Source organism: Chiloscyllium plagiosum, unplaced genomic scaffold (assembly GCF_037043375.1).
Source record: "Chiloscyllium plagiosum isolate Xiang-an unplaced genomic scaffold, Cpla_swu_hap1 HiC_scaffold_5, whole genome shotgun sequence".
NCBI lineage: Eukaryota > Metazoa > Chordata > Chondrichthyes > Orectolobiformes > Hemiscylliidae > Chiloscyllium > Chiloscyllium plagiosum.
In genome coordinates this window covers 45,197,981-45,210,501 of record NW_028270143.1, presented here as the reverse complement: position 1 = coordinate 45,210,501, position 12,521 = coordinate 45,197,981, and the positions used below count along the sequence as shown (strand labels likewise).

The window sequence follows — 12,521 nt, the reverse complement described above, 5'->3', positions numbered from 1 at the left end:
GTCTCGAATGTATGTTGGGAGTTCCTGGACTAGGGAGGATAGGACAGTATCTAGGTAGGTAGAGATGAGTTCAGTGGGGCAGGAGCATGCTGAGACAATGGGTCAGCCAGGGTGGTCAGGCTTGTGGATCTTGGGAAGGAGGTAGAACCGGGCAGTGCGGGGTTCCCGGACTATGAGGTTGGAAGCTGTGGGTGGAAGATCTCCTGAGGTGATGAGGTTCTGTATGGTCTGGGAGATGATGGTTTGGAGATGATGGGGGGTGGGGTCATGGTCGAGGGGGCAGTAGGAAGAGGTGAGCTTGAGTTGGCGTTTGGCTTCAGCGGTGTAGAGGTCAGTGCGCCAGACTACCACTGCGCCCCCTTTATCCGCTGGCTTGATGGTGAGGTTGGGATTGGATCAGAGGGATTGTAGGGCTGCGCGTTGTGAGGGTGAGAGGTTGGAGTGGGGGAGGGCGGTAGACAGGTTGAGGCGGTTAATGTCCCGGCGGCTGTTGGAAATGAAGAGGTCGAGGGCAGGTAATAGGTCAGCGCGGGGTGTCCAGGTGGATGCAGTGTGTTGGAGGTGGGTGAAGGGGTCCTCGGAAGGTGGGCGGGAATCCTGATTGTGAAAGTAAGCTCGGAGGTGGAGGCGACGGAAGAATTGTTCAACGTCACGGCATGTATTAAATTCATTGATGCGTGGACGGAGGGGGATGAAGGTGAGTCCTTTGCTGAGGACTGATCGTTCATCCTCAGTGAGGGGAAGGTCTGGAGGGATGGTGAAACCTCGGCAGGACTGGGAGCTGGGATCTGGTGTGGGTGTGGAGCTGGGAGTGGGGGCGGAACCTGTAACTGGAGTGGGTGGGGTGGTGGGGGAAATGGGGGTGGAGTCATGAGCAGGGGTAGTGTTCCGCTCAGGGTTCTGGGGGGTTGGGATAGTGACAGTGGGGTCTGTGGGGGGCGTGTCAGCAGAATGCAGGTGAATGGCACTGGTGGGGGCGGAAGTGGTGGTGACCACGGCAGTAGGGGTGGCGGAATTCACTGAGTGTGTGGCATCAGCGATGATGTGAGGGGCGGACGTGATGTCACGTGTGATGCATGAGGAATTGAGAGGGGCAGAAGTGGTTGTGGGAGTGGCCATGATGGGGGCAGAAGTGACATCATCAAGCAGCATAGTGGTAGCACCTGCATCAGCCGCAAGGCTAATGGCGTCGGAGTAGTTTCTGAGGCCGGGGGAATCTTCTGGAGTGTTTAAGGAGCGCTGGTTATGGAGGTGGGTAGATGAAAGTTTGTTGTACTTACAGTTTTTGATGTTTGAGATGGAATTGAAATACTGTTTGTTGAGAGTATGAATTCTCCTGAGGATATAGTACAGAGTGGGTCCTTTGCAATTCTGAGAGAGTGTGGCCCTCAGCTGAGGCAGGGATGACTATAGAGAGGTTAGGTGCTGGCGCATTGCTGTGAGCGTGGAGCGGAGGATCTTGAAGGAGAACCGTTGCTGGTGGTTTTGAATATGTAGTCTGTACTGCTTGTCCTGTTTGGTTCCGATCTCTGCTGGTTTAAAGGTGGTCCGGAGTCCGTGTGGGATGAGTTGGTTACGGAGGCAGGCACTAATGAAGCAAATGTGGCTGTGGTAGCGAGTTTGTTTCACAACATGGTTGAAGAGCTTCAGGGCAGAGGAAATGACCTGGGAGTTGCAGTGGGAGAGGGACTCCCTGAGATTCTTGTAAAGAGAGGAGGAAAACTTCTTCAAGGCAAGCATCCTTGCAAGAGGATTCGCAGTAGGGTTAAAATCAACGAGGTAAAAACAATGACTGCAGATGCTGGAAACCAGATTCTGGATTAGTGGTGCTGGAAGAGCACAGCAGTTCAGGCAGCATCCAAGGAGCAGCGAAATCGACGTTTCGGGCAAAAGTGAAGGAGGCCCAGGACCTCCATGTCCTCGGCAGAATGGGAGGGGGAGTGTAAAACCTGTGCCCACAACTCCTCCCTCACCTCTATCCAAGGCCCTAAAGGAGCCTTCCACACCCATCAAAGTTTTACCTGCACATGATATTAAATGCACTAATATCATTTATTGTATCCGTTGCTCCCGATGCGGTCTCCTCTACATTTGGGAGACTGGGCACCTCCTAGCAGAGCGCTTTAGGGAACATCTCCGGGACACCCGCACCAATCAACCACACCGCCCCGTAGCCCAACATTTCAATTCCCCCTCCCACTCTGCCAAGGACATGGAGGTCCTGGGCCTCCTTCACCGCCGCTCCCTCTCCACCAGACACCTTGAGGAAGAATGCCTCATCATTTTTTTTTTAGATTAGATTACATTACAGTGTGGAAACAGGCCCTTCGGCCCAACAAGTCCACACCGACCCGCCGAAGCGCAACCCACCCACACCCCTACATTTACCCCTTACCTAACACTACGGGCAATTTAGCACGGCCAATTCACCTGACCTGCACATCTTTGGATTGTGGGAGGAAACCGGAGCACCCGGAGGAAACCCACGCAGACACGGGGAGAATGTGCAAACTCCACACAGTCAGTCGCCTGAGGCGGGAATTGAACCCGGGTCTCAGGCGCTGTGAGGCAGCAGTGCTAACCACTGTGCCACCGTGCCGCCCATTCTTCCGCCTCGGAACACTTCAACCCCAGGGCATCAATGTGGACTTCAACAGTTTCCTCATTTCCCCTTCCCCCACCTCACCCTAGTTCCAAACTTCCAGCTCAGCACTGTCCCCATGACTTGTCCGGACTTGTCCGACCTGCCTAGCTCCTTTTCCACCTATCCACTCCACCCTCTCCTCCCTGACCTATCACCTTCATCCCCTCCATCACTCACCTATTGTACTCTATGGTACTTTCTCCCCACCCCCATCCTCCTCTAGCTTATCTCTCCACGCTTCAGGCTCTCTGCCTTTATTCCTGATGAAGGGCTTTTGCCCGAAACGTCGATTTCGCTGCTCCTTGGATGCTGCCTGAACTGCTGTGCTCTTCCAGCACCACTAATCCAGAATCTGGTTTCTAGCATCTGCAGTCATTGTTTTTACCTAGCAAAGCGAGCTGCTTGGTTCTGTGATTGTGCTAATTGCCACAGCAGTGTTTGGAGACAGGTTGCAGCCAACAACAACCTAAAGCTGCCAGGTACCTACTTCATATTGTGAATTCTCAAGAATCACCTTGTTCGGTAGTTTTGGCAAGATAGAAAGCTAAACATTAATGAGGTAAATTGAAGTGCTAATAATGCATTTAACAATTATAATCCCCCTTAATTAGCAACTCGCCTTTACCTATTAACAAAGTTGCCTCACTACTCAGAAACACCATAAAAGTTGCAACAAGATGTTGCTAATGTCAAGATTGACTTTGCTCGACAGCGCGTCCAATTCAGCCATCATAGCATGGCCAATCCACCTAACCAGTACATAGACTATGTCACTCAGACCTCTATAAAAGATTCCACCCAATGTTTGCAGACCAATATGACTATTTTGTGGAACACATATTAACTGAATGTAAACTTGTGGAGAACCTTGGTTAGACAACTTTATAATTTTAATTTGTTGGTGCCGGTGTTAGACTGGGGTGTACAAAGTTAAAAATCACACAACACCAGGTCGAAGTGCTGCTTCTTCGTCACAACCACCTGATGAAGAAGCAGCACTTAGAAAGCTAGTGCCTCCAAATAAGCCTGTTGGACTATAACCTGGTGTTGTGTGATTTTTAACTTATTAATTTTGAGATACTGAAGAAAATGGTACATTTTCAAGAATGATAGCAGTTAATTGTAATAACAAAAATTGAACAGCTGGGGCTTGTGTCTCTCGAAGAGAGACGGCTGAAATGTGACCATGGTCTTTAAATTACAAAAGGGTTTGATAGGGTAAATTTGGAGAAAATATTTATATTTGAATAAAGCTAAAGGCACTGATAAATCCAATAATTAGTACAGGAGAAGCCTCTTTACCCAAATAATGATAAATATGAAATGCTTCACCATAAAGAGTAGTTCAGGCAAATAACATAGATGTATTTAATGTGAAGCTACATAGCATATGAGGGAAAGGGAATAAAAGAGTCGATAAAGAATAACGCAAGAAGGCTGATGTGATACATAAATATGAATGGTCTTTTTCTGTGCTTTAATTTCATGTAATTCGATGACTCATGCCTTCCCCTCATGTGAATATTCTGCGTTTGAGAAAAAAGTGTTGAGACTATACTACTGGACTCATCCATGACATTCGTTTCCATCAAATAATATCCTATCATAATCAGGACGTTTAAAATAACTATCAATATTCCAAATGTGATATTAATGATAATCTATATCAGAAATTGCAGCAGGACCTTGATCAGCAGGGGAAGTGGGCCAAGAAATGGCAAATCGAGTTGAACATAGATAAGTGTGAGATCTTGCATTTTGGAAAGTCAAATCAAGGTTGGAGTTTCACGGTGAATGGTAGGGCCTTAAAGAGTGTAGTGGAACAGAGGGATCTTGGAGTTCAGGTGCATGCTTCTCTGAAAGTGGAATCACAGGTAGACAGGGCAGTGAAGAAGGCTTTTGGCACACTCGCCTTCATCAGTCAGGGCATTGATTGTAGAAGTTGGGAAGTTATATTGCAATTATACAGGATGTTGTCGAGGCCTCACTTGGGAGTATTGTGTCCAGTATTGGTCACTTTGTTATAGGAAGGATATTATTAAACTGGAAAGAGTGCAAACGAAATTTATAAGAATGTTGCCAGGACTCAACAGTCTGAGTTACAGGGAGAGGTTGGACAAGCTAGGACTTTTTTCTTTACAGTGTCGGAGATTGAGAGGGGGTGTCATAGAAGTGTATAAGATCATGAGAGGCATGGATAGGGTGAATGCACTCAGTCTTTTTCCCAGATTTGGGGAATCGAGGACGAGAGGGCATCAGTTTAAGGTTAAAGGGGAAAGAATAAAAGGGAACCTGAGGGGAAACTTTTTTACACAGAGGGTGTACACATAAGGAATGAGCTGCCAGCAGAAGTGGTTGAGGCAGGTACATTAACATTTAAAAGGCATTTGGACAATTACATGGATAGGAAAGGTTTAGAAGGATATGAGCCAAGGGAAATAGGGTTCGCATGGATGGACATTTTGATTGGCATGGACCAGTTTGGGCCAAAGGGCCTGTCTCCGTGCTCTATAACTTTATACAAAACTAAAATGTATATGTTTATTCAGTCAAGTACCTGTTTTCCTTACAACATTATATGAACTAAAAATGTGTAATAACTACACAAATAAAATTTTGTCAAATTATCTCCACATTTTTACATGCCAACATTCATTGAATCCCTACGGTGTAGAAAGAAGCTATTCGGCCAATTGAGTCTGCACTGACCATCCAAAGAGCATCCTTCCCAGACCCACCCGATCCCTCTAACCCTGCATTTCGCATGGCAACCCACCTAACCTGCACATCTTTAGACCGTGGGAGAAAACCTGAGAACCTGACAGAAACCCACGCAGACACGGGGAAAACTTGCAAACTCCACACAGACAGTCACCCAAAGCTAGAATCAAACCCAGGTCCCTGGTGCTGTGAGGTAGCAATGCTAACCACTGTCCCATCGTGCTATTTATGATTGACGATTGATTAAAGAAAGATGTTTTATATCACATCAAATAAAATGTCATTATTTCAAATTTTATTGGTGTCGCTTGTTGGTTGGCACTGCTGCCTCACGGTACCGGAGTCCCAGGTTCGATTCCAGCCTCGGGCGACTGTCTGTGTGGAGTTTGCACATTCTCCCCGTGTCTGCGTGTGTTTTCTCTGGGTGCTCCAGTTTCCTCTCACAGTCCAAAGATGTGCAGGTCAGGTTAATTGGCCATGCTAAATTGCCCATAGTGTGGGTGCATTAGTCAGAGGGAAATGGGCCTGGGTGGGTTACTCTTCGAAGGGTTGGTGTGGACTTGTTGGGCTGAAGGGCCTGTTTCCACACTGTAGGGAATCTAATCTAATCTAATCTAAAAGTAAGGAAGGTATATTGTCATTCATATAAGGAACGGGGATGACAGCTTTTATGGTCCCATTGTTTTACTGGAATCACATTTAGGACTGGGCAGCAGACATATTAAGATGGTACCAGTATATGAGATAATACCAGAAGAAAAACTGGGAATGACTTCTTTGGAAAATAGGAGTTTATCAAATTATGTGATAGAACCTTTCAAAGATATCAAGGGTAGGACAGAGAAGATAGTAACAGACTGCTTCCAACCATTGAAGGGTCCACTTATACAGGAAAAGGCATCTTTGTATTATTGATTAGTCTGCCCCTATTAGAGAGTCATAAAATTAATCCCTAAATGATATTAGTTTAATAGACAATTTAAGGAATATTACTGAGAATTTTGTGCATCTGTAGTCGGTGATAGTATTTCTAAAATTAGCAGCATAGAAAAATAACTGTAGAAAAGATAAAGAACTTTACCTTCTGGGAGTTCCACAGTTGCTACTGCTCCTTTGTCCCCTTGCATTACAGTGTCATTGAAAACATTTTTTATGGTAGCTGGCCTCTGAAGCTTTGTATTCAAGATTTTCTTATAAATGAACCTTTGAAAAAAAGCAAAAAAATTACTGTTGACATGACTGGCATGATTTGACATATTTTATTTTATACTGTTTAAATCAACCTCCAACTCCTGTTGAAAGTTATGGAAATTCTTGACATTTGTATACACATTGCTCAAAAATAAACAACTAATTTTCAGAAAATAGATATTCGCAATTCCCTGGAATTCCTATAAAAATCTATCCACAGGAAACGAGCTCATGATAAAACTATTACATAGAAATACAGAAAATAGAAGGATTAGGCTATTCAACCCTTTGAGCTTAGTCTGCCACGCATTTTGATTATAGTTGATCATCCAACTCAATAGTCTGTTCCATACCCTTTCATCTCTTAGTCTCAAGTGCTCATATCCAATTCCTTCTTGAAATCATACAATGTATTGGTTTTGACTGCTTTCTGTGGTAGCAAATTCCACAGGCTCACCATGCTCTGAGTAAAAAAAATACTTCTAATCTGAGTCCTAAATGGTTTACCCCATATCCTCAGACTGTGACCTTTAATTCTGGACTCTCCTTCCATCAGCAACATCCTTCTCACATTTAACCCATCTTGTCTGGTTAGAACTTTTCAGATTTCTATGTGATTTTCCACTTGTTTTTTCTGAATTCTAGTAAATATAAGTCTAATAAATTGAACCTCTCTTCACCCCACTCCCGGCACCTTTCCCTGCCACTGCAGGAAGTGTGAAATCTGTGCCCAACCTGCCCCCCACCTCCGTCTAAGGCCTCAAAGGATCTTTCCACATCTGAGAGAAATTTATCTGTATCTCCATAAATATCATCTATTGTATCCGTTGCACCCAATGTGGTCTCCTCTACATTGGGGAGACAGGATGCCAACTTGCGGATCATTTCAGAGAACATCTCTGGGACACCCGCACCAAGCAACCCCATCACCCTGTGGCTCTACACTTCAACTCCCCCTCCCACACCACCCGGGACATGCAGGTCCTGGGCCTCTTACATCACCAAACTCTAACCATCCATTGCCTGAAGGAAGAACACCTCATCTTCCACCTTGGGACCCTGCAACCACACTGAATTAATGTGAATTTCAGCCAGTTCCTCATTTCCCCTCCCCTCCAACTCAGCACCATGCTCTTGACCAGTCCATCGTCTCTCCCATCTATCCGCTTCATCTTCCCCTCTGACCTATCACCTTCTCCCCACCTTCATCTACCTATTGCATTCCCAACTACCTTCCCCCCAGCCCTACACCCGTCCCATTTATCTCTCAGCACCTTGGCCCACAAGTCTCATTCCTGATGAAGAGCTTATGCCCGAATCATCAACTCTCCTGCTCCTTGGATGCTGGCTGACCTGCTGTGCTATTCCAGCACAACACTCTCGACTCTGATCTTGAGCATCCGCAGCACCCACTTTCTCCTAGTTGATTACAGGAATCAGTCTGGTAAACGTCGCTGCACACCCTGTATAGCAAGAACCTCCTTTCTCAGATAATGAGAGCATAACTCCACATGATATTCTAGGTGTGATCTCACTAAAGCCCTGTATAATTGCAGCGAGACATTACTGCTCCTGTACTTGAATCATCTCACTATGAAAATCCACGCACCATTTGCCTTCTTTATTGCCTGCTGCACCAGACCCCTATGTTAACAAGGTTAGATCTCATGGAATACAAGGAGAACTAGCCATTTAGATATTGAACTGGCTTGAAGGTAGAAGAGGGTGGTGGTGGAGGATTGCTTTTCAGACTGGAGGTCTGTGACCAGTGATGTGCCACAAGAATCGGTGCTGGGTCCACTGATTTTCGTCATTTATATAAATGATTTGGATGTGAACATAGCAGGTATAGTTAGTAAGTTTGCAAATGACACAAATTTGGAGGTGGAGTGGACAGCAAAGAAGGTTACATCAGAGTACAACTGGATCTGGATCAGATAGGCCAATGGGCTGAGGAGTGGCTGAGCTTATGCTTGAAACGTCAACTCTCCTGCTCCTCGGATGCTGCCTGACTGGCTGTACTTTCCAGCATCACACTTTTTGACCCTTATTTTCAGTGCCTGGTGTATATGGACAACTACATCTCATTGCACATTCCTCTCTTTCAATTTATAGCCATCCAGATAATAGTCTGCCTTTCTGTTTGCTGCCAAAGTATATAACCTCATATTTACTCACATTATACTGCATCTGCTATGCACTTGCCCACTCACCCAGCTTGTCCAAACCACACTGAAACATCTCTGCATCTTCCTCGGAGCTCACACTTCCACATAGTTTTGTGTCATCCGCAAATTTTCGAGATATTACATTTAGTTTCCTCATCTAAATCATTAATATATATTGTGACTAGCTGGAATGCTAACACTGATCTCTGCAGTATTTGTCATTGGCTGATAGTCAGAAAATGACCTGTCTATTACTACACTTTGTTTCCTATCTACCAACTTGTTTTCTATCTGCCTCTACTGTACATTCACCCCAATTTTATATGCTTTAATTTTACATGCTAATCTCTGATTTGGAAATTTGTTGAAAGCCTTCTGAAAGTCCAAGTAAACACATCCACTGGCTCCCCCTCATCAACTCTACTGGTTACATCCTTGAAGAATTCCAGTAGATTTGTAAATCCACGCTGACTCTATCCAATTCTGTTATTATTTTCCGGGTGCTCTGCTATTAAAACTTTCATAATGGCCTCTAGCATTTTCTCCAATACCACAGTCAGGCTGACTGGTATATAATTCCCAGTTTTCTTTCTCCTTCACTTTTTAAATAGAGGAATTATGCTAGCTCCCTTCCAATCTGTAGGAACTGTTTCAGAGTCAATAGCATCTTGGAAGATGATCACCACTTTTCTATCTGATTACATTTGGAACTCGCAATGTCAATGTCATACAGGGGATTACTGGATTTAAGTACCTATTTATTCATAAGGTATTTGCACTGCTGGGAATTATGGTTTAATCATGATATAGGGAAAGCATGAGAGGTGATTTTATGCTTCTTTTTCCTCCCTCCATGTGGAGACAACGGAGGCAGTTTGAATCTATTCACCCAGTGAAACCAGGCAGGTAAATGAAAATGATCTGAGTAATTTACCCATTACTATTCCACTCTGCTGTTCTGAGCAAGTGACAAAAACATCAACCCAAATCTTTCAGTGTTCTTCCTTAAATCCACAGAGTGTGTTAATTTTAATTGGTCGCCTGAACAGAAACATATTAGAATTTCTCACCCTACCTAATCGCAAGGAGAAAATATTGGGTAGCAAAATATAGATAATCATTTTGCATTTATTTTTACTTTCTTTGTGGTAAAGAACATACAGCATTGCTCCACAAAGTCTGACAAGATAGATTATAAATATAGCCATATGCTGGTAATTGCTCCTCTGGTCTTAGTTAATAGCCTTCTGCTGCCCAAAATAAAAACCTGTGCCAGTTAGCACATTCTGCATGATCAAACTATGTAGTTTACTATGTAGCATACAAATCAGGCCCAGGAGTTAAAAATCATACTTTAGCATTTGTCCAAGCTCTCCACACATCCATTCTCCACTCCACTTAAAATTAGGTCTCACCTCTAATCATTAGCAAATGACAGCACATCGGAAGTTTAAACAGTTCTCCATGGCTCCTCACCCTCAAAATCCAAAGAGGATGACCTCATAATTCCAGACAGTGAAATTCATCTGCTAGTTTTACCCACTCACTACCCTATCTGTTAAGAATGTATTGGTTTCATGAGTATATATCTATATCTATGTAAGTTTCTGCTTTTCCTAAGTATGATCCAGTGAAACACATTCCCTTTGTCCCTATTCACTGACACCTACATCCCATGACACAAGATTTTGTGCATTTTTATTTTTACTAATAATCTCAGGATGTCACTACCATATTTTCTCATATTCAAATTTTATAGAATATTCAAGGGCAACAAAAGAATGAATTGCCTTCTCAAATGGAAAAAAAAATCATTATTTAATATTGAAAAAGGAAAGCTAATCTTAACTATATTAAAATATTACTTTTTTTCTGATGGATTTGCTTTCTAGCTTCCCGAAATTGCCAGACTTATTTGGTGCAAGAAAATTAAATATGGAATGAAAATGTAAACTGGAGTCAAAAACAAATTAGAATATAGTTATTTTCTAAACTACAACATTTCCTTTAAGATTTCCAACCAAAATTATGAAAGGGACACCTGTTTAATATTGAGCAGTTCCTTACCATTGAGCTTGCCAGACAATGAAATTAAATGATGGATAGAGGAACCAGCCCGATTCTGACAATTTTCCTTCCTTGTCAATTCCAAAGTAAAAATTGGGTGAAGGCGTGTGCTGAAAAGTCACGTTCACTTTGGCATGATTTCTGTGTAAAATAGCAATTAAACAAGTGAATTAAAAATAATGATGAAATATTTTGAATATTAATGCTACACCTGCAAAAGCAACATTTCAGAGGAATTTCCATGTCTGTCTGATTCTCTGATGGGAACTTTGGCAGAAGATCAGCAGAAACACCACAGTAATCACAAAATATGTGCGTTAAGTCGTTTATATAATTGATCTGGACATTCCCCTAATCTTCTGCCAGATAATCCCAAGGGAAATTTCAGGCAATTGTGCACAAATTTCCAGCTTCAGATGGTTTCGATTTTTGGGTTCATTAAACAGTTCAAGATTTTCTTGAATCCATTCAGTAAATTTCATCAACAAAATTATTTTCAAAGTCTTTGTGACAAAAACTATAACGCTGAAAAAACAGATATACTGCTGAAGCTTTTTATCTTACACTCGTCAGGACAGAGGCAAAAATGTCAAACTTCAAAGGAAGCAACAACTTTTCATTGTGGAATAAAGGTGCTGATTGGTGGACAAGCCAACTCAGATTGATCAAAGCGCTACCATGGAGAATGCATCAGGGAACTGTTATCCCTTATGCTTTTGTTTAATTTGAAAGAGGAGCAATACCTGGAATTGAGTAATGTTATTGTTCAAGAATAAAAGGGACAGTACTATGGAGGCGAAATTGATTCAGCGACAGGAAACAGACAAAAGTGATTAATGGATGTTTTTCCAAAGGAAGGAACATTTGTGGTAGAGTTCCCCAGAAGTCACACTTCCTGATTAATCGACCTTGGTTTTGGTGGTCAGGGCACAATTTCAAATATTAATGACAATATGAATCTTGGAAGCATTGTGAACTGTGAAAGTGATCACTTTGAACTTCAAAAGGACACAGATAAGTAGATAAAATCAGAGCACTGGCAGGTGAAATTTAATCCAGAGATCTGTGAAGTGATTCATTTTGTTAGGAAGAAAGGAAGATTTCTAAAATGTAGTTGAGGGACTTGCGTGTCTGTGTTCATAGATCATTTAAGAAAGCAGAACAGGTTCACAAATCAGTTAATAAAGCATACAGTGCCTTAGGGTTTATTAATCAGGACATAGAGTACAAGACCAAAGAAGTTAAAAGTTATGTTAAACTTGCATAAAATGTTTCAACTAAAACACTATCTCCAGTTCTGAGTGTCACACTTTCCGAATGATTTGGAGATGCCGGTGTTGGACTGGGGTTTACAAAGATAAAAATCACATTGGAAGCACACTAACTTTCGGAGCTTTAGGAAGGATATGAAGGTGAGTACAGAAAGAAAATCATGAGAATGATTCCAGGGATGGGGACCATATGTTATGTAGGTAGATTGGAAAATTCAGGACTGTTTCCTTTGGACAAGAAAAGCTTTGATAGAGATGTTCAAAATCATGATGGAAATATAGACAGAGAAGATCGGGAAAACCTATTCCTGCTAGCGGAAGGATTGAGAATGAGAGGAGACAGATTTAAAGGTAAAAGACGCAATGACAACATGAGCAAAAACATTTTTCCAGTGTTCAGAAGGGAACTGGATACAAAGAGAAGGAAGAAGAAAAATGGCACAAGGTGAATTGCTTACT

General features: G+C 42.8%; 1 protein-coding gene across 2 annotated transcripts in view; it reads right to left on the bottom strand.

Annotated features, from left to right (window-relative positions):
- ngly2 (N-glycanase 2) overlaps positions 1–12,521 on the bottom strand; it is a 246,308-nt gene that overhangs the window by 166,396 nt on the left and 67,391 nt on the right. For both annotated transcript variants that reach the window (XM_087987132.1, XM_043689893.2), the window contains exons 5-6: positions 10,792–10,932; positions 6,447–6,568 (exon numbers count right to left, since the gene is read on the bottom strand). In XM_087987132.1, the coding sequence (XP_087843258.1) occupies positions 6,447–6,568; positions 10,792–10,932 (263 nt within the window). The remainder of the gene's footprint in view (positions 1–6,446; positions 6,569–10,791; positions 10,933–12,521) is intronic.